We start from the raw sequence: 20,340 nt of genomic DNA, 5'->3' as shown, positions 1-20,340 counted from the left end.
TTACAACGTGCCCATGTCTTCTGTTCTATACGTAGTGCTGATCATCCCGAGGTCATGGTGCTTGGTGGTCTAAGCTTCCAAGGTCTGCGTCATGCACCAACAACCTCTCTCCTTATCTCTTTTGTTTTCCCCAACTGTTGAGAATAATGATACTTCCATTTCAATTCTAATCAAAATGGCGCCAAACGTGGAAATAGCGATCCCCAGTACCACTCTCTCAAACACCTCCCCGCCATATACCGTCTACCACATCACCCTCCGCCTCCCGCTCCGCTCCTTCACGGTCTCCAAACGCTACTCAGACTTCTCAACCTTCCACAGCACTCTCATCTCCCAAACGAATGCCTCACCACCAGCTCCATTACCTCCAAAAACCTGGTTTTCGAAAACTGTCTCGAATGAACGATTACGCGAAGACCGTCGCCGCGGCCTAGAGGAATACCTTCGCGCGATCAATGAATCTGAAGATGGGCGCTGGCGCACTTCCCCCGCGTGGCGTGCATTCCTCAACCTCCCCACGGCAGTCGCATCAACGGGTAACGGACCAACAAAGACCTCCAGTCGACTCCATGCCGCCATCACAGACCCAGCCGCTACAAACGCACCTATCACAGACCCGACGCTATGGCTCGACTATTACCGCGACATGAAGAATCATCTCCACGATGCACGACTACAACTATCTCGCCGAGACCAAGAGACAACGCCTCAGAAGCAACACGAGAGCTCTGCACAGGCGAAGGGCAGCCTTGTCCGTGCGGGGACAATGATCACCACTCTGGACGATGGACTGAAGAATCTAGGACGCGACAACAGCTCCGCATCATCCGGTCTCGGTGGAGGCGAGATCCGCCGACGAAAAGACCTGCTCATTAATGCGCGCAAGGAAAAAGACGGCCTAGAGAATCTCTTGCATGCGATGGCAACCAAGAGCCGGCTTGACCATACTGTCGCATCTATTCAAGATAAAGAAGCTTTGATGAATTCTGGGGATGCGGCTAGTGGGCGTAGGACGCCGGCGCGAGCGGGCAGGGTCCTTGGCAAAGAGACGGAGCGGACTCGAGAGCTTGACAATGAGGGGGTGCTGCAGTTGCAAAAGCAGATGATGCAGAGTCAGGATGATAATGTGGATGAGTTGAGGAAGATCATTCTTCGACAGAAGGAACTCGGCACGCAGATTAATGAGGAGCTCGAGGTGCAGAATGATCTGCTGAGGCTGGCGGATGAGGAGGCTGATATGTTCGTTCACATCCTTTTCGCACTTTTTTCAATTGCTTTGATCTATCTTACTAACGACGTGCCTAGATTGAAATCCAAGATTGACATTGGAAGGAAGAGAATCGGAAAGATATCTTAATTCTAACTGCATGTGTTCCGGTGTGTGTAGAGCATTCCTCTCTATATCTTTGAGCTGATTTCAGCATCGTTCTAGCCAATTTATCTGCAAATAGCATATTGGTCCCGTATACCAATCTACTTACTTGTGCGGATATCGTTTTGCCCAGTAATAATCCTCTAGAATGGGTAGAAGGTGCAGGTTTCCATTCTCAGTCGCTTCAATCCGGGCCCGGTCAAGTTTATTCTTCAACTCCCTCAAGGGGATTTCTTTCCGATCAATTGCATCAAGCATGAGGTTGAGCACTGCTTTATCGCCCAGTCTCACACATGCTAGGAATGGATCATCGTGTCCGTCATGACCTGTCAGACTCATGCGCTGCCGCACAAATTTAACCATTCTGCTGGGAGGACCGTCATCCTCAGGCCCGATATTAGAACTAGGGATTGACCGTCTATTCATGAATGGCGAATCAGAATGAGTGTGAGCATCACTTGTCTCTGTCACGAGCACACCCCAGTGGTCATGCTTGGCGAAAGGATCTGCGCCTCTCTCCAACAAGAGTCGTACCTCTGCTTGATCGCAAACCCACTCCTTTTTGGCATCGACATGCATGACTATCCTGTACAAGGGAGTCATGCCAGGATAACACCGTTCCTCGATGTCAGCACCATGGGCTAGGAGCAGATCAAGAATGGCTGTAGCATTACTGCTACCGTCAGTGCGAGGGGAATATGTTGCAGCGACCAACAAACATAGCGGAGTGTAGAGCGAAGGTACTTTGGGATCGACGCCTCGCTCAAGTAGTCGCTTGACCACTCCAGTCATCCCAAATTGGACAGCGTGCACTAATCCTTCTTGTGCCTCGCTACTCTCAGGATCGATTTTCAACAGTCCCCGATCCAAGACCAGCTCTGCCATCTCTTCTCCTCCCAAAAATGCTTCTTCTATCAATTTCTTGGGAATCGTTAGGAAGCTAGGACCCTGGTGGTTCCTGGGCCTCTGTTGCTGCTTGGGTAACGGAGGCATTTCCAAGGCAACGCCTCTCTCCATCAATATTTCTACCACATCCACTGCACCGAAGTACAATGCTCTGGTAATAGCGTTTTCGCCAGAAGATGGATTGAAAGTGCCATCAGCACGAATTGCAGTTTTCGTCGGATCAGCTCCTCGATCAAGCAACATGCGAAACATGTCGGCGGATACCATGGCAGCCTCGGCCAAAGCTGTCTCTCCACGGCTGCTTATGCAGTTCATGTCAGCCCCATGGTCGAGTAAGAGCTCTGCAATTTGTACATTGCCCAATTGGATTGCCAGGGAAAGCGCGCCTTCATCCATGATTTCGCCGTCGTATTCCTGTGTATTGGCACCATGCTCGACAAGGGCCGTGATCTCTCCCTGGTACTCTTGTATATTGGCGCCATGCTCGACCAGAAGTTTGGTGGTTTCAATATGGCCATTGTCGATGGCTTGGAGTATCGGCCTCTCGTACCGTGTCTCACAGCGACGATAGACTCCATCTGCAGAAAAGCCATGCTCCAGAACACGCTTCACAATATCATCCCATCCATAGCCAATGGCTATATAAAGAACCTCGGCTTGTGCTTCTTCATCCTTGTCATTTATCATATCCTCAAAGTCGGCGAAGGTTCGAAAAAACTCAGCGAAAACAGCCTTTTTCTGCCTCTCAACTAATCTCCAATTTGGGTCTCCGATTACCGATGATAACAAGGCGCGTTTCTTCGTCGGTTCCTTGGGGTATATGTCCAATCCTCGCGCCAACAGAAGATTAAGGATTGTCAGTTGACCGTGTATAGCTACATGGTAGAGTGTACTCAGCCAACCTTGAACCATATCAGGATCGGGATCTGCTCCGTGGTCTAAGAGCACTTCCACAATCTCCACATGGCCATGGCCAGCCGCACATGAGAGGGCCATTGAACCACAGAATCTTTTGTTGGGATCTGCTCCCCGTTCCAGAAGCAATTTGACCATTTCCAGGTCCCCGTTTTTGGCGGCAGACATGATAGGCGGCTCCTCTTGAGGCGAGGGCTTGGCCCCTCCATCCAGCAAATATTGAACCAATTCGGTATTACCCTGAAGGACCGCAGCATGGAGTGGTTGCTTATGCCAGTATACGCTGTCTGCGTCGTTCAATGCGTAGCCAGCCTCGATGAGGACTTTCACAACGGCTAGATGACCATTTTCTACTGCTGCAAATACAAGATCGAAGCATGTTTCACCGCAGCAGTCGTGGTCATGTTCGAAAGTGACGTTATGGGCAATCAAGAGCTTGACAATCGCCACGTTGCCACGCACTGCCGCCAGATATAATGGATGTAGGACTTTTGAGGCGGTCTCGGGTCTCTGATCCTCACACTGGCCGCAGCTCTGATTCTGGATGAATATACCAGGCTCTGTGTTTTGTTCCAGTATCAGGCGCACTATCGTCTCACTGCTGTTGTCCACTGCCGCGACGAGCGATCGTCTGAAGTTGTAATGACAGGAGTATGTGGAGGCTCCAGCATCAAGTGCTCGATGGATGGTCAACTCAGAGCTATGCTTTGCTGCCCATACAAGGGGGTACCCGTGTAATAAGCGATTGCTGTTTTGATAGAGAATGGGGTTTAATAACAGATGTAGCCCCGAACATGTTTGCGCCAAAGAATTGAGGTAACGTGCTTCTCTGAGAAACTTGACGATTATGTGGATCAGCTCAGCTGGGAGATGTGTGAGAGACATGGGCATGTTGAGTATAGAAATCTATGTGAGAGAGGAATTGAGTTTCTCGGAAATCGCAGACAAACAAGTGAAGTGTCTTCATATTACGAAGGTGGGGGTGTAGGCAGTCACTTGGCGGCCCCTCTATGCAAGTCATCCTCCAATTCCTCTACTCCGTTATCTTTATATATTTCAAGAGACAGATATCTTGCTCAAGTATCTACACGTTGAACCCACTTTGAGAAAGACATGCATGGCGTTATGTACTCCATTCTCCATACATATATATATATACATGGGTAGGTGCCGGCTTGGGTCAGAGCAGTCGGGTTATCTGGTCATTCCATGCTGACCTGCATACTCTGTATACCCGGCCCCGGGGCTGAGTTCAGCTTATGCAGCCCTAATGCACTGGCCCAGCACACAAGGCACATCTCTCGAGGCACGTGCAGGGGATGTATTACTATTGAGTCAGCCTAGCCATATACCTAGGTAATGGATGCTTTCCAGTGTCTTTTTTATCGAGAACAAATTTGACGTTATCTATATCACCGCTCCACAGATGTTGACACATCAACAGATCGGGTCACTCCTATGCCACTCAATGTCAATCTCGGCAGATCTCCGTGCTCACTATTACCGTGGATCACTGTTTCAATCTTCGGATTTCCCTGTGCATTGTACATAAGCACATCTTCGTCGGAGCCTGTCTCCCGCACACTCATCCGATTCTTGCTTCCGTTCATTGTCCCCGGGTTCCGCATCGTGCTCATTTTGTAGTCGGACTCCAGGGTGGCTTTGTTACTGGAATATTCGTGGTGGATGCGGATAATGAGAGCCGAGAGGGAAGGGAGGCAGGTGCAGATAATACCGATGGAGACTTCCGCGTTACTAGAAACAAATTCTCAGTCAGAATGTTGAGTCAAAACCGATAGGCTCAGCGGAACACACCCTAGCATGTTGATTCTCATAAACGCATGAGAAAGATCTTTCGACTGTCCGGTAACGACAATAAGTGCCAACCGGATGATACTGGCTGCCACAGCCAGACCACCTGCTCCCAAAATACCCATCACCCGCATCTTTTTCTTTGCAGACATTTGCAGAGTCAATGTCAAGGGCAATGGTAAGATGAGAACGATCATATCACTGACCACGCTGACAACAGCATCAGCCAAGATGATCGACGTCTGGTCTAAACATGTGCCGTGAATGCTCTGGTCCCAGAATTTGGCGATGGGGTTGCAGATTCGGATTTTGACAATGACAGCCGGGATGTAGTAAGCCAACATGACTCCCATGAATATCTTAATAAACATGACGCATTTTCGGAAGGGACTGAATACACGAGTCATTATCCAGAGGAGGCACACTTTTGTGAGATAGGCTGTTGGTCCATACATGACCAGTGTTGCGTAGATAGTCTAGAGAGTCAGATGACGGGGTGATCAAGTATTCCAGTACTTTGCATACCTTTTGGAAAGGAATCTTGTTCTCATCGGGGACGTTCCACCAGTGTAAACCTCCTCCATATTGACCCACTATTTTTGCGTTAGAAAGAGCTCGTCGCATGTGGTACTCGAGACATACTAAGGAGGGCAATGATTGAGTAACAGACACCGAGAAACTATTCCAATCATTTGTTAGCCTGTTTCCCCTTCTTCCCACATGTTAATCTTACCCAGGCAACTGCGCATGTCACTATAGAGGCTGTCAGCATTTCTCTGTTCGGTGCGCTTCCATCCCAAAATCCCACTCACAATCCTCTTTCCCGAATCCATTGAGAATGAACAATCGAGTATAAATACGAAGACCGAAGAAGGCTGTCATTCCAATGATGCATAATGACTGGCAGGCGTAGTTCCACTGCTGCACACTCCGATCAATGGACACATCCCCAGAGCCCCGTTCTAACAGCAACATGGAATGCATCACGGGTTTTTGTAAGTCTAGATTTTGTAACTGGGGATGGCTGTTTCAAGACAACCCCGTCTTTTAAGCGATAATATGATGGCCTCGGAATCTCAACAATAAATCGGCTCAAAAACTGGGTCAAATTTCAAACTGACCTGCTTCCACGAACTGCATGGTTGAAATCGGGCTATGATCGCCCACGATCGGCTCCCCTGAAATAGAAGAAACACTAATGCTGTCAATGAGAACTCTAGTAAGGTGCCAAGCGTACCAACTAGCACCGTTACCCTGGTGTTGGTGCACCTTAGCAAACGCTCAATCTTCGGAAGTATTCCTTGTATGACTTGCCCATACAATGGATACTTGGGCGCATAGACATGATTTGAATCTTATTGTCCTTTGAGATAGTTAGGAGGTATAGGAGGATGTACATAGTGTCAAGTCTGATTCGTTTATCTAGACTATGGTAATTAAATGTGCAAAAAGCAATGGTCTAGTACTATGTATCTAGCACGTTTCTACTCCATAGATATAAGCTTTATGTATTATGTTTCTTGGAACGCTGCACTTGTTTCACGTAAGATTTATGAAATGAATCCGAGTATTCAATCAATTAAGCCAGTCATATTACTGTATATGAGTATTCTGTCTCTCTCTTAGCTAGTGTGTGGGGCAAGGAATATTATTTAATACCTGTGAGGTGTTTAAGTACTATCCTTTGTATGGGTAAGTCGTATAAACGATACCTAATTTCCGAAAATTGGGCGTTTGCTAGGGCGCACCAACACTGGGGTAGGGTTATGTATTTGGTATGCTTGGCACGGCTATCTGCTCACAAATGGAAACAGGTAGCCGGAGCTAATTATCCATGCACAAAACTCGTTAAGAATGAAATGTTTGACGATGACTCGTTCCTCGGGAGTGCACTTCGCCAACCCTTTTTTTGACTTGTTTCGACACTGTATAGCCCTGACGCACGGTGTAGAAGCCACACACAAAATACATCGTGGCGTATATTCAAGCTTTCTTCCTGTCATCTAAATAATATATAGTACATACAGGACCTGTCACTCTACATATCTTACAGACAAGCTACTGTATGTTGCACATATAAAATGGCGAAATTAAGTCAATCAAAGTGCATTTAGAGATAACTCAGCCCAAACATAGGTATATACATATAATATAAGAAGATATAGGCGTCCCTGACATCTCTGATAAGGCAGGTAAGGTTGTAATTACAGACCTCGGGAACTCTGGACATCAAACTGAGTTAGTGGCCAAAGCTAGTATACGCGGGAAGTGGACCCCAAACGGTTCCATCAACCATGGTTGCGTAAAGCAAAACGTGATTTAACTTTCGACCCACGGCATTATCTTGGACAAGTGCAGTTTCGTCACGGTGGAACTTGGATTGTGGACCGCAGGGTCTATCCTCTGGTGGAGGGTTCAATTCCAGTCTAGTCCCGGAGGCAAGGCGAGGTCAAAAATACGAGGCAATGTCCACATTTGAATAGTGTGCTCTCCTTGACCCTACTAGGTAATTAAATCGCAAATTATTATTCACGGTATACTAAACGGCTATTGGAGGAGATAGTTCCCGTGCCGATATGGATTCCCTGGTACGTTCGCCCCGAGCCTTCGGCCCACAGTCCACAACATAATGTAACATATGTATATATCGTACATGACACTTGATCGTCCCCGAGCTACCTTTTGTTGCCCCCGAAATCGCTTCTTTTGCCCAACATAGTGGGGCTATCATGTCATTTACACACTTGGAACGGGACGGCACCACCCGAGTCAATTGCCGGTCAATAGGGTTTACATACTAGCATTTCTGCCGAAAATAACTGTCCTTGATTGAAAGGGTGACAAAATAACCCGTGCTCAATACGGGCCTAAAAAATAGCCATCACATTCGGAGGCGAGGATACTCCACCGGGCATGTTCAAAGGCACGGATGCCACGAAAAAACTCCACCGCTGGAGTTCCTGGCAGGTGCGTGCCAGTGCCTCAAGATCGAATAGCTCCCCTATTGTCTATCCGTCAATATAATGGATCTGCAGACCTTGGACAAAAACGCCTCGTCAACTTACCGATCGGCATCCCCCATCCAGCAAGCACATACTCATGGAGGAAGATGTCAGGAGATTGTGGCGGGTAGACCTGTGGGTCCGTCAATTTATTTTCTTGATCGACTCGACACATGACGAGAATTTAGAGAATTATTTCTCTTATCACTTACCTCCCAACTGATTGCATCACCAGCGATGGCGGCAAATCCGGTGTCCCACAGCCAGCGGAGAACTTCTGTGGTCGCCTCAACTCCAGCATGCTCTGGGCTGGGATTATCCGCATATGCTTGTTTTTGGTCGTCTGTCATGGACGTGTCCCACTCCTTGGTCACTCCTACACGGACGAAAAGGATATCACCCTTCTGGAATGTGATGTTATTCTCCTTGGCAATCTCGAGAATATCAGTGAACCGCACTTGGTGGGTCGAAAACGTGGTGTATTTGATCCCCTTTTTCTCGGCCCATGTTGCATAGTCGATCAAGACCCCACGTCCTATTGGTATTGCGTGAGATGGTGTCAGGGAATTCATGTGAAGGGGATGAGTACCTGCAATGCCCTCTCGGGCCCAATGCTGAAGACCAATTCGATCATTTTGGCGATCATTGATTTCTTCGCTGGTTGTTCCACCATAGAACAAACGCTCAGATTTACCAGGCACTGTCTGAGAAAAATGGCGGAGGCCATCCCACTGGCTACTTTGCTCTGCCAAGGAGTCAATATCTCAAAAACGAGAAAATCAGAACTCATCTCAACTCACGTGGGTTCATAGTATAGATATCGTCGAATGCCACACCCCCTAGAAGAGGAACAATTTCATGATGGCATGGCTGACGGTTGAGATTAGGATAATCCAATTTCGTCATCTCCCATCCCATCGTCACACGTCGACCACATCTGATCTCGCTGGCAGAAGCCGCGGCGACGACTTCAGGGGTAAGGATCGCTAGCTTTCCCAATCCCTCCTCATAGCTACCTGGCTTTCCTAACCAAACCTGTTTTGGATTCGGAAGCTGGTCAAACGGGGTATCAAAAGGGGATTGGGCCATTGTTCCGATATTCTGTCGTTTCCGCTGGTCGGAGTCGTAAAAAATATATGTACTTTTTAGTCCCGGGGAGGCCGTAGTCTCATTCTAAATCAAAGTAACTAGCATATGAAGTACTCCATACAGCGCATAGGCCTTTTGCCGACGCAGTGGGGATGTAATTTGTGGACTCAATAGTGTCGGATCTGCACTCCCCATGACTCCACAAACGCATCCTTGGAGAATACACAACCAACGTAGTACATAGAAAATCATAGATGATATACAGCGTAACATATTGGAAACAAATGTCAACAAACGAAGATTAGCTTATGAAAATATTTTGAGATGTGTCTGGACTCAAACAAAGAAGTCCTCGGTGATCGGCATACTAGTGGTATTCCCACGAACTTTCTGCAGCCACAACTCCACAGAGTTAGTTCCCCTGCTCAGCTCCGTACAAAAATGCTGGAATTTCTCTCACATTCCATCTCGATGCTGGTATCCTTTGTTATATACCCTTGATTGATTGAGAGTAAGAACTACAATAAACCATTATGGGGAGATTCGGGTCTCAGACCAGTACCTATAACAGGCTGGTTATTGTTTTTGTCGCGATTGGGTCAATGGTAAGCTTGGGCATCTTTTTACATGACTATTTACTGAATTTACACAAATAGACATATGGTTATTGCTCTTCGATCATCTCCAGTACAATTGGCCAGCCAGGATGGTATGCCTACTTTGGCCTGCCCGCTGAGGGTGAACCGGGATACGCAACCATCACTACCCCTGCAATCTCGACGGCAAATGGTGTCTTTAGTGCTGGTGGTGCTGTTGGTACACTTTTTATAATGTGGTCGTGTGATTTCTTCGGCCGAAAGGCAAACATCCAGTTCGGTGCTTTCTTTTCACTGTTCGGAGGAGCACTTCAGGCCGGCTCGAATTCACTGGCGTATGTCACTTCTCCTGCCTTTTTGCAATTCGACTGTTACTGAAGACTTCCAGCATGTTTCAGGCAGGCCGCTTTATTTGCGGTCTTGGAATCGGTATTCTTGTAACCGTCTGTCCTATGTATCTTTCCGAGATGTCGAGTGCTCTGCGCCGCGGCTGGCTGGTCGGGCACCATGCCATTTTCCTAGTTTTTGGGTATATGCTTTCAGGATGGGTGGGCTATGCTTGTTATTATGCAACAGGATCCCTTTCGGAGTTTGGTTGGAGATTTCCTCTCGCCTTGCAATGTCTGCCTGCCTTGGTGCTGCTTTTGGGGTCCCCTTGGCTCCCGCGCTCTCCTCGCTGGTTGATATCGAAAGGCAAACTCGATGAGGCGCAGCATGTTCTTGAGCGGCTCCGTGAATCACCGGATGACCCCAATAACTTGGCTGCCAAGGAGGAGTTCTTCCAGACTAAAGAACAGATCAAACTCGAGGCTGAGAAATTGGCCATTTATGGTAGCGTGTGGAAGGCTGTCTTTACCAGGAAGACATACCGAAAGCGAATGGCTATCGGTTTCCTTACCCAGTGGGGCGCTGAGTTCGGCGGACCTTTGATCATCGTGAGTGTGGCGATACCTAATTCAGATGTATACCCCACTGACAACGGTTAGAACAACTACGCCGTACTTCTGTACACAAACTTGGGCATGGAGGGTGGTATGCCTCTACTCTTGAGTGCTGTCTGGCTGACAACAGCTGGTGAGGCTAAATACCCAAGATCTACTTGTACCTCGTTTGCTAACCTAGCTCAGGTGTGATCTACAATCCTCTGGGCGCCTGGCTCCATGATAAAGTCAATTCCCGGCGTGGCATGTATATGATCGGCTTTGTCGGCATTATCATATCTACATCCTGCCTGGCTGCTATGACTGCCCAATATGCTGGCACAACCAACAAGGTCGGAAATGGATTCGGTATCTTCTTTATGTACCTTTATCTGGCCTTCCAGGGGTGAGTCAAGTCTTAACATATCAAAATCACGATACGTCGAGCTAACATTTCTGCAGTACCTTCTGCGACACCACTATGTACCTTTATGTTTCGGAGATTTTCCCAACTGAAATTCGTCCCATTGGCATGGGCTTTTCTCTCTTCGGTCAATTTGCTTGTAAGTTGTTCGTTACAATTTCACCTTGAAACTCTAACTGACAAATGTAGCCACCCTCATCCTCCTGCAAACCGCCCCCATGGGCTTTGGCAACGTTGGTTGGAAATATTACCTTGTTATTATTTGCTGGTCTGCATTCTTCATTCCGGGTATGTTTTCTTCCTGATCAACCTCCAACCATCAACAAAACCTCGGTTAACATATATTATAGTCATCTATTTTTTCTTCCCCGAGACTGCTGGTCTCACTCTAGAAGAAATCGCCAAGAACTTCGGCGAGGAGGTTGCCGTCAACCTCACCAGTGCCACGGACGAGGAAAAGGCTCGACTCGACCACCAGCTAGCCACGGGTGAGAACATTGAATCACCTATACGCTCAGATTCGGAGAAGGAGGCCAGGCTGTCGTCAGGAGATGGGGTTGAGCAAAACGTGCCGAAAACAAACTAAACACATTGAGTATGTTTGGCTCTCGAGCAGAGAGTGGCATACGGACAATGTATAATTTTGGGCTTGATGATTTCGAAATCACAGTCATATTTCGCACATATATCATACAGAAACAGACCAAACTCCCTCGCTCGTACTCCCTTATCGGGGCTGGTTAGGATTGGTTTACATGTTAGAATTAGTTAATGATAACTTCAGCTTATAAATCAGCAGGAGCCTCACTTTTCTCGGGATCGAGACCCTTTGACTCTTATACTCACAATACTCAACTATTTCCCCCAATCACAATGGGCTCAGATTTGAAAGTGACTTTGTTTCCTTGGGATCCCAACTCGGACGTTCATGTGAGATGTCTTGTGTCGCAGCGAGTCGAATGCAGCTGGGACCAAGAAAAGGTTGAGATCAAGTGGAAGAATCAACAGCTCAAAGGCGAGAAATGCATTTATTGGATCGTGAGTTTCATTCAATAGGACGTACTTGTTCGTTGTATTCAATAAGCTACATGGCAAATATGCTTACAGTTGGTGAAAAGGTCCTTCCATCAGATGAGTCACAAGAGATACCGCTAAAAGTAGGCATCGGAAGACAACAGTGCAACTTGAAAAAATAGCTAAAATTTCACTGCTAGAAAGATGAAATGCTTCAAGACACAGCCACAACAATCAATGCAGTCCCACGCCAGCCGACAAACGAAAGCTTCATCCCTATTGGTCATATTTCACTAGATTCTCAGAACCCCGATGCAGGGCATCTTGAGCTTGACCTGCCGCCCAGAAACGTCTTCTGGATAAAGTCATTTTATGTTAGGCAATCCATCCAGGGCCAGGGAATCGGGCGAGCTGCATTGGATGAGGTCGAAGCCATGGCAATCCGAGAGCCACTACTAGCCAAGATTCTGATGCTAGACACGGTTCAAAAAGACGACCAGAAGAGAGAAGAATTTGCGATTGCAACATATGGTGGCATTCCAAAGGTAAGTCTTACTACACAATTTGAGATCCTCGGTCAAGTAACTTATATCGTTTGCAGACTACGAACGAGGAATGGTATGCTCGTCGAGGTTACCAATTGATCAAAACAGTGCAGAACTATTATCAAATCCCACATAAGAATGGCAAGATCTGGGATACTAAGACAGTTTTCATGAGAAAAGATATTGCGAAGGATCAATAAAGGTGCAACATGATGTATATCGCATCGATGGATAGAATTTTTGGCTTTTCTCTCTCAGCACTGAACATGCACCGAAATAAAATATGTAGAAGGCCATAGATTAATAAATCCAAGTTTTGCTATCGAATCACTTTCCATGTACTTTTCTCATACTTCGAAATTCCCAGGTGTAACACGCTAAGCCTAACTTGGACGAGGCAAACTGACCACGGGTATATTTTTCCCTTTCTTTTTTTTTCTGAATCATTTACCACTATGCCTTGGTCCTCGAACCATGAGAAACGACGATCGGCGTTCTGCATCGCCTGTCACGCGTAAAAATGGCACTTTGCAGTCGTGTGAACCCTGTCGGAGATCCAAACAGCGATGTGACCATGACCGGCCGATTTGTCGCCGATGCACTTCAAAAGGAATTAGCGATAAATGTTTTTACCATCCAGCTCCAATGACTAGGCGGAGGCCTTCTGATCCAGCAAATCCCGCGAGAGTCTCTAGTCGACTGACCAGTCAACCAACCTCAAAGTAAGCACCTCCTGTAACGGATGATAGACCCATAACTAATGTGTAAAAACAGTGCTTCCAGCCCAGGCTCAGGCTCACTGGCAAATGGACGTTTCTTCGCGCCTTTGGAACCACCCTCAGCTCTTCCTGGATATCTGGGCTCGACAAGCTACTCTGCGGTTCTGACGGAGCACCGCAGTGATATTTCGTTCGAGCCTGAAGATGGTACAGATCCCTCTGCGGGGTGGGTAGTAGAACCAGATCGACTCCAATCCGGGCTTGATGTACTGCAGTTTCTGTACAATCTCACTCTGCGTGATTTGCTAATTGCACGGTTCTATGCTCGGACATTGAACATCGTCGTGCCCAAAATGGTAATGAACGAGATTCTGCGCTCAGTGCGCCAAATCTTCGACGAGTTCTCTAGTGATCCAACAGCACAACTGCAAGAGTTGGCGAATCAAATATTTCAAAACACCTCCCGCCCGATGCGGACGCACAAGTCTATGTCACTCGAGGAGTATCTCTCCTCTTTCACCGGTCGCAACCTCCGGTGGGAGGCTCTTGGGTCTATCCTCACTCTCTGCGGAATGCAATTGGCCATTACGCCAGATAACGATCCTGACATTACGCAGGGCTCGGATGACCCTCGAGCAAAAGACCGCTTATTAGAGCAGGTGACTGTGATAAGTACAGTATGCCTTGGCCTCTGTGACCAGGCATCTTCGGCAAACGAATTGCTGGCAATGTTGCAATTCAATGATGTTATGTTACGAACACAGCAATATGGTGATTCCAGTAAGACTTTCTTGATTATCCTGGTCCCAAATTTATTTACTGACCACCTGTTAGGCTATCAAGCATGGCGTCGATTGGGCGACCTTGTATCCACAATTTACGCAGCTGGCCTACACTTGGATACTAATGGTACTGAGAGTTCTGAGAATTGTCCATTCTTTCTTCATCAGTGGCGGAGGCGCTGCTTCGTTGGCGCCTTCTACATGGATAAAATGATAGCAACATTTGTCGGACGACCACCCCTGATGAATGGTCGATTCTGCACACTTGCTGCTCCATTGGATCTGAGCGACGAAGTTCTGGTTGCAGGCGGGGATGTCCTCAGAAAGGCTATTTCAGAGCTAGACAGTGCCGGGTGGAATACTGAAGGGAAAATACACCTAGTGACCCCAACTCGCCTCCGCTATCAGCTGGGTATCATTCGGGAAGAAACCCTTGAGGTTGTACTGGGGACTTGCGAGCAACACGATCTAATTCAGAGGTCCGAGTAAGTATATATTCTCCTTCAACCCACATGTTTTCTTGGTACTGAAGTATTTTTTTTTTTCAACAGAGAGATCCAAGCAAAATCCCGCGCCATATGGGCAGCTACTCCGGATCAGCTTCGATACGACCGGCGATCGAATGATCATTTTCATGATGCGTGGCTTACCATTGTCTACTTTTATTTGGACTATCTAATGACTTGCTTTTTGCTCTACCGAGCAGTCGTTAAGCATACGAACACCGGCCAAGCCGATCTTTGCGATGTGTCTCGTCGGGTGCTAGCCATTGTCATTCAGATTAATTCATTCCGAACCCCAATGGTTGATCTTGACCGGCACTTCTCTTGGATAGTATGTCGCTCATGGCTGCCATTGATGGAAGAGATACATGTGCTAATAAATCTAGGTTCTCACATACGGTGTTCCTTCTGCCAGCGTCCTTCTCCTTGAACTCCTGCGCCAATCGCATGAGCCCGGTCCACACGCTGTTCCTCTCCCGCGCGCTGAGTTGATCCGCAACCTTAGCGTGTTTATTTCTTTCCTATCCTGGGTCGCCGGTCCCGGTCACGGCAACTATCATACCTGCAAACAAGCCGAGAAAAAGCTATCTCGCATTCTTGATCAGCTACTCGATCCAGAGCCCGTGCAGCAGCACGTGGTAGACGATGTCACAACCGGGCTCGACAACTTCCTCAATTGGTCGAACTACAATACGATCTGGGACTTTAACACCGATTATATGCCTCCTGCCGAAGGCTTTGCTCTTTGAGTATTGGTCGCTTTATCGGGAGGATCATTTGGAGGCCAAAAATGTATTCATTACGTCGTGATTGTAGAAACCCCTCTGGTCGTTGGCTGGTATCTGCTCATACCATCCACACGTAATCGTTACGGGGCGGTGTTTCGGCCACATAATAGGCCCGATGACACAGCGGGCAATTAAAGTGGTCTCCCAAGAACCACTTTTCTAAGCATTCCCGGTGAAAAACGTGCAAGCACCGCAGATCGCGAATCTCCTGTGTGCGGTCTACTTGCTCCAAACAAACGGCGCTGAGTACAATGTCAGTCACTGCTCTACCAGCAAAGCATAATAAAAAAACACATACCACACGAATTGTCCATCGACGGCCTCAGACAGTCCAAGATTCCCTTTAGTGGTCGTCCACCACTTCTCGAGCGTGCAGGTTGGCGAAACCTTATCCAACTTGCGCAACCGCTCACTGGGATTTTTCCTTGATCTTAGGAATGACTGCCTGTCCCGGCGGTTGATGAGTATTGTCAGACTGGATGATACAGTTAGGATGAGATGGACTGGAAGGATTTATGTAGCATTGACGGAGCGAATGTATTGGTAAGAATGGGGCGGATGGAGGGGATACAAGATATGTCATGCAATAATATACACAAGATACAAAGAAATCAAATCTCACTTACATCAAACTAAGCACGATGAGTAGCACCACCCCAAGTCCGATACCTAAGACGATCGCCATATGGTTCTTCTTCAGGTTGGTTTCTTCAGCCATCTCTCCGAGTCTAGGATGCTCTGTTGCACGAGTCAGAGTTGCGTCGAGGAGATAGTGGCCAAGGTCGAAAGCGAGATCAAAGACCGCAATATCAAATAATCCTAACTTGGCGATCACAAGCTAAAAGTAGGTGCCCAGGTGTCACAGCTCGGTCGCCGTACCGGTTCAGAGAGATTGCAGTCTAACAGACCCGATTTTCCCCCCAAAATAGGGAGAAAGGCACACAAAGAGCCAAAATACCAGTTCAAATCACAGGAAGCGAGTGCCAGGTCTGAGAATATCAAAATCCAAAGAAGATTAGACTTGTAGCAAGGATTATCAATCTGGGGATCTCCATGTCCAAGCGTCAGAGCGGGGAAAAAGATGATCATAGCTAGTATTTGCTATTATCTGCTATTATTTGCTAGTATTTGCTATTTTGTTAATTTCTTGGGCATTGAGGTATTGAACCAATCAACATTATGATATGAAGGGGGGAATGTTGATCGGCTGGATTGTCCTTCTGTTGTACGGGGGAGGGGGGGATAAATAAGTACGGAATAGATACTCTCTTATTATTCGTCTATTGTATTAGCTTTCAACTTCGTATCTCAGATTGGTGCCATCGCAATGTGCCAGATGACACTGTTTTAAAAGACTAATATGCCTCCCTACATTATCATTGCAAGGGTCGTATTGTAGATGGACACATTCCTCGAAGATTCTAGGCAGTGTTTCACTGTTCTGGTATTCTAGACTCCTACTTTATTTCAAGGGACTGTTAGGGTCTAGATCTATGTCCGACTTGGTGGATAGGTCCAATACTCTCAGCAAGTAGAAGAAAAAGTCAATAAACGTTGAGAAGCTACCCCGGCCCAGACCCCAGCTAGATGTTGTAAGTACTTCTTGATCTCCATACTCTAAACTCATTGCAGAATGCACTGTCCTCTTTCTTGTTGATTAGTTGCCGCTGGTGTTATGCATATGTGCTATGTCACTGCTTCATGTGGCTTGCTCAGTGTGCGTCGACCGAAGAAAGAGTCAATACTATTGGTTTCTTACTGCGCAAATTTGGCTTGATAGACTGGGATGAAGATGGGACATCAGAAGCGATGACATAGCCAGTAAGCATGCGCCCCACTCCGATCATTTATAAAGTAGGGGCTCTAAACAGCTGCTTATGGGGTGTCGATCAAACATAGGAATGCTCCTCATTGGGTGAATTGGTCGAAGCGGTCTATACATGAGTCCATTTTGTACATATAAAACCGATTCTAACTGTCGACAGAGTCAACTTTGGAATAAGTCGACCTCACGAAGAATAATCAATACGAATAATATCTTAGATTTAAGGTTGAATGTAGCTAGGCAGGTAAGTATATATACAACCTCGACGATACGCTGGGCCTATGAAAACTGAAGTTCCCCAAACTCGACCCGACGTATTGATTTCCCAAGGTCAAGGGAATACATTCATATCCGACCATTCCGGTCTATTAAATATGTGGCCATCGCAGTAAAGCTCTTTGCTTTGAAAAACATAGGGTCTACTTCACCGATGACCCCCTGTGCACTATATCACATCTGGGAGTCAAGCTGTCATTGCCCTTTTTGAGAATAGAACAAATCTGGGATCTCCTTTCTGAACGAATGCTCCTTCACTCCTTGCGAAAAGTCATCCGGGAGAATACATTCCACCACGTGTAAGTCTTCCTCGTGGGGTCACGTGAGGGCGCGTAACCACGCGTTGGGTGCTCACGGGAGGTGAAGGCAAAAGAAGGCAAACACTACGAGGTATCCTGTGGTTGAGTCGTCCAGTCCGAGGAGAAATTTCAGATATGCCTGTATTGAACGCGAGGACACGCTTCGCGCTTCACGCAGATAACTGTATAGACTACTGCAATCTCATACCAAGTGTGGGCCCAAACGTCCAGCAGCCCAACGCGTTAATATAGACAAATGTAGAATAAGCATTCATAGAAGGCGAAGATATAAGAAATCTATACGGAGTAGACTCACAAAGGAACAAGATCAAAGCAAATTAGAAAACGATTGGTGTGTCCAAGTACCAGGTACCTCGGAGGAGCACTTTGTTACTAGCGCGGGCCACGTTCTTTCTACTCCGCGTCCACACCGCGACGCGATTTGATACAGTTTTCTGCATGCCAGCCTCACGGCTTTTCCATCTTTTGTCCTGTTGTCTTTTTTTCTAATTATTGATCTGGTGATTCGGTCCTGTTGCTTTCTCTCTACCCTCCCAACCACTCCATGCTCTCTTAGGTATCATGTCTGATCCGGAGCCCTCGGTGGCAATCTCATCCTCGCCCTCTCTCCCGGCCACCGACTCCAATCCTCTTAATTACGCTTTCCTCGTGCATTCGCAAAAACCCCTTACACAAAATCTCCCTCCTCGTGTCGACAATAAACTGTTAGCCCGCCAGAAGCGACGTCGAACTAGGTATGCTATTATGGTTGTGGTCCATACTATCAAACGCGTCAATTAACCCGATATGAACTATTTTATAGTCCGGAGGATCACGCAGTCCTTGAGTCCGAATACCAACAAAACCCAAAGCCAGACAAAGCAGCTCGCACGAGTATCGTGAACCGCGTCTCACTCGGTGAGAAAGAGGTTCAAGTATGCGATGCCAAGAGTTCACGCACAAAAACCACTTCTAACTGGCTTACAGATTTGGTTTCAAAATCGCCGCCAGAACGATCGTCGGAAATCCAAACCCCTTCAGCCTCACGAATTACTTGCCCCGCGGTCGGGGATGGTCGATTCATCAAGTCAGCCTTTAAGTGATGATAACGCGTCGACGGAGCCGGGGTCTTCAAGTGGGGCAGAGCAGTTTGACATCAACGACCACCGCGAGGAAATGGCATCAAAACCATGGCACGGAGGACTATTGCAATTCTCAGATGATTCAGATCCAGTGACTGAAGATAAAGATGAACATGAGCTGCCCCAGAGCACTCAAACAAGCGTGGCAACAGAGGCTGCTGAGGCAACTCCGCCTACCACACAGGAAGAGTTTTCCCAACTGGAGAATGACCACTCCGAAGACTCGCTTCTGCAGGTACCAAAAAGAAAACGTTCAGTGTCGGATATTCGGGGCGAGGGAGAATATGAGCAGCAGACGGCAACCACACAAATCGCACAAGCCGCACAGACCACACCCACCAAGTCACCACCATCGCTGCGTTTGTCGATGTCGTTTGATGGAGAGGCGTTGTTAAGAAAAGAGGGTGAGTTAACACCATCGCCACCCAAGGGCCGCAACGCATTGCGTATCGCGATGTCATCGGATGGAAAGGCAGTTATCCGCGGAGAGAACGAACCATCACCATCTAAGAATCGCGTGGCGATGTTCTCCGTTCGCCGAACAAAGATGTCAAGCCTGCGACGGAGCAGCAGCGCCGTTTTCCCAGCCACGCCGCGGGCAGGTGTTGCCGAGAAAGACCGGGCTTTCGGTCGCTCTCGTGATCCACGTAATTGGGAATCATTCTGTGACACAGACGCAAGAAGTGCCCTATCAACACCAACCAGCGGGCCAAATGGTTCTCCTGGTCTCTTCCAATCTCGCAGCCAGCGCTCATTACCTCGGAGTGCCTCAGGGCGGCACAGCCTCGCTGCCCACGGCGACCCAAATACACCAATCTCTCAGTCTATGGGAGAGAAGAGACGGAAGCTTGCGCGCACTGTTTCATCTCTAGGAAGACTGGAGACAGGCCGAAACAAGGCGAACATGAACCCATCCAAGCTGTCTAAGCCTCTATTTTCCAAATCCGGAAAACCGGATCTGGAACAAGACCCCGGCGACTCTGATAAAGAAAATTGGGTTCCAGGCACACGATCGACGAATATTCGTCGTCGTAACACCTCACACATCCCACGACCTGTCCTCCGCGATGCGAACCGTAATCGTGGACTCGGCATCTCGACCAACGGTAAACGCAGTCGACCACTATATACCGGCTCGCAAGGCAAAGCCCCACCAGAACTCAGTGCAGAAGTCTCGGCTTTCATGGTGGGTGGCTCAGGGGATAGTCAAGAAGATGACCTGGACTGTGTGCAGGGTCTCCTATCGTTGAGCCAGGGGGCCTGGCGATAAGGGATGCATGATTGATGCATTGGGATTCCGAAGCGCCACTGCCTGTCGTTGCATCTTGATTATCCAATTTCCTTTGTGATGCTGAATTTCCTTTGTTCGAGCCCTGTATTTTTTTTATATCTTTATTGTCTTCATGATGTG

The 20,340-nt window shown here is 47.6% G+C and overlaps 8 protein-coding genes across 8 annotated transcripts; 4 read left to right on the top strand and 4 right to left on the bottom strand.

Annotated features, from left to right (window-relative positions):
• Window positions 1-175: 175 nt before the first annotated feature.
• Window positions 176-1,357, top strand: N7500_005494 (Qc-SNARE protein; the record flags this gene model as incomplete). Its single annotated transcript, XM_056676639.1, has 2 exons — window positions 176-1,239; window positions 1,306-1,357. The coding sequence occupies 2 exons, from the start codon at window positions 176-178 to the stop codon at window positions 1,355-1,357; spliced, it is 1,116 nt and encodes a 371-aa protein (XP_056531639.1).
• A 120-nt stretch (window positions 1,358-1,477) lies between these two features.
• On the bottom strand, window positions 1,478-4,084 carry N7500_005493 (ankyrin repeat domain-containing protein; the record flags this gene model as incomplete). The annotated part of the gene is made up of 1 exon (XM_056676638.1): window positions 1,478-4,084. One exon carries the CDS (start codon window positions 4,082-4,084, stop codon window positions 1,478-1,480), a length of 2,607 nt encoding a protein of 868 aa, XP_056531638.1.
• A 521-nt stretch (window positions 4,085-4,605) lies between these two features.
• On the bottom strand, window positions 4,606-5,989 carry N7500_005492 (putative integral membrane protein; the record flags this gene model as incomplete). The annotated part of the gene is made up of 6 exons (XM_056676637.1): window positions 4,606-4,948; window positions 5,009-5,481; window positions 5,531-5,598; window positions 5,648-5,684; window positions 5,739-5,758; window positions 5,818-5,989. The coding sequence occupies 6 exons, from the start codon at window positions 5,987-5,989 to the stop codon at window positions 4,606-4,608; spliced, it is 1,113 nt and encodes a 370-aa protein (XP_056531637.1).
• A 1,883-nt stretch (window positions 5,990-7,872) lies between these two features.
• Window positions 7,873-9,096, bottom strand: N7500_005491 (uncharacterized protein; the record flags this gene model as incomplete). Its single annotated transcript, XM_056676636.1, has 4 exons — window positions 7,873-8,006; window positions 8,071-8,140; window positions 8,220-8,752; window positions 8,808-9,096. The coding sequence occupies 4 exons, from the start codon at window positions 9,094-9,096 to the stop codon at window positions 7,873-7,875; spliced, it is 1,026 nt and encodes a 341-aa protein (XP_056531636.1).
• Window positions 9,097-9,629: 533 nt separating this feature from the next.
• On the top strand, window positions 9,630-11,622 carry N7500_005490 (putative MFS sugar transporter; the record flags this gene model as incomplete). Its single annotated transcript, XM_056676635.1, has 8 exons — window positions 9,630-9,701; window positions 9,753-10,027; window positions 10,081-10,627; window positions 10,679-10,766; window positions 10,820-11,018; window positions 11,075-11,175; window positions 11,226-11,324; window positions 11,387-11,622. 8 exons carry the CDS (start codon window positions 9,630-9,632, stop codon window positions 11,620-11,622), a joined length of 1,617 nt encoding a protein of 538 aa, XP_056531635.1.
• Window positions 11,623-12,259: 637 nt separating this feature from the next.
• N7500_005489 (putative C6 transcription factor) lies at window positions 12,260-15,348 on the top strand (the record flags this gene model as incomplete). Its single annotated transcript, XM_056676634.1, has 5 exons — window positions 12,260-12,595; window positions 12,652-12,668; window positions 13,370-14,581; window positions 14,648-14,930; window positions 14,986-15,348. 5 exons carry the CDS (start codon window positions 12,260-12,262, stop codon window positions 15,346-15,348), a joined length of 2,211 nt encoding a protein of 736 aa, XP_056531634.1.
• A 97-nt stretch (window positions 15,349-15,445) lies between these two features.
• On the bottom strand, window positions 15,446-16,105 carry N7500_005488 (putative RING finger domain protein; the record flags this gene model as incomplete). Its single annotated transcript, XM_056676633.1, has 3 exons — window positions 15,446-15,629; window positions 15,686-15,862; window positions 16,014-16,105. 3 exons carry the CDS (start codon window positions 16,103-16,105, stop codon window positions 15,446-15,448), a joined length of 453 nt encoding a protein of 150 aa, XP_056531633.1.
• A 2,264-nt stretch (window positions 16,106-18,369) lies between these two features.
• Window positions 18,370-20,199, top strand: N7500_005487 (homeobox domain-containing protein; the record flags this gene model as incomplete). Its single annotated transcript, XM_056676632.1, has 3 exons — window positions 18,370-18,542; window positions 18,611-18,722; window positions 18,775-20,199. 3 exons carry the CDS (start codon window positions 18,370-18,372, stop codon window positions 20,197-20,199), a joined length of 1,710 nt encoding a protein of 569 aa, XP_056531632.1.
• Between the last annotated feature and the right edge of the window lie 141 nt (window positions 20,200-20,340).

Source organism: Penicillium coprophilum, assembly GCF_028826855.1.
Source record: "Penicillium coprophilum strain IBT 35676 chromosome Unknown utg000004l_segment0_segment0, whole genome shotgun sequence".
Taxonomy (NCBI): Eukaryota; Fungi; Ascomycota; class Eurotiomycetes; order Eurotiales; family Aspergillaceae; genus Penicillium; species Penicillium coprophilum.
This window is presented reverse-complemented; position numbering and strand designations above follow the sequence as displayed.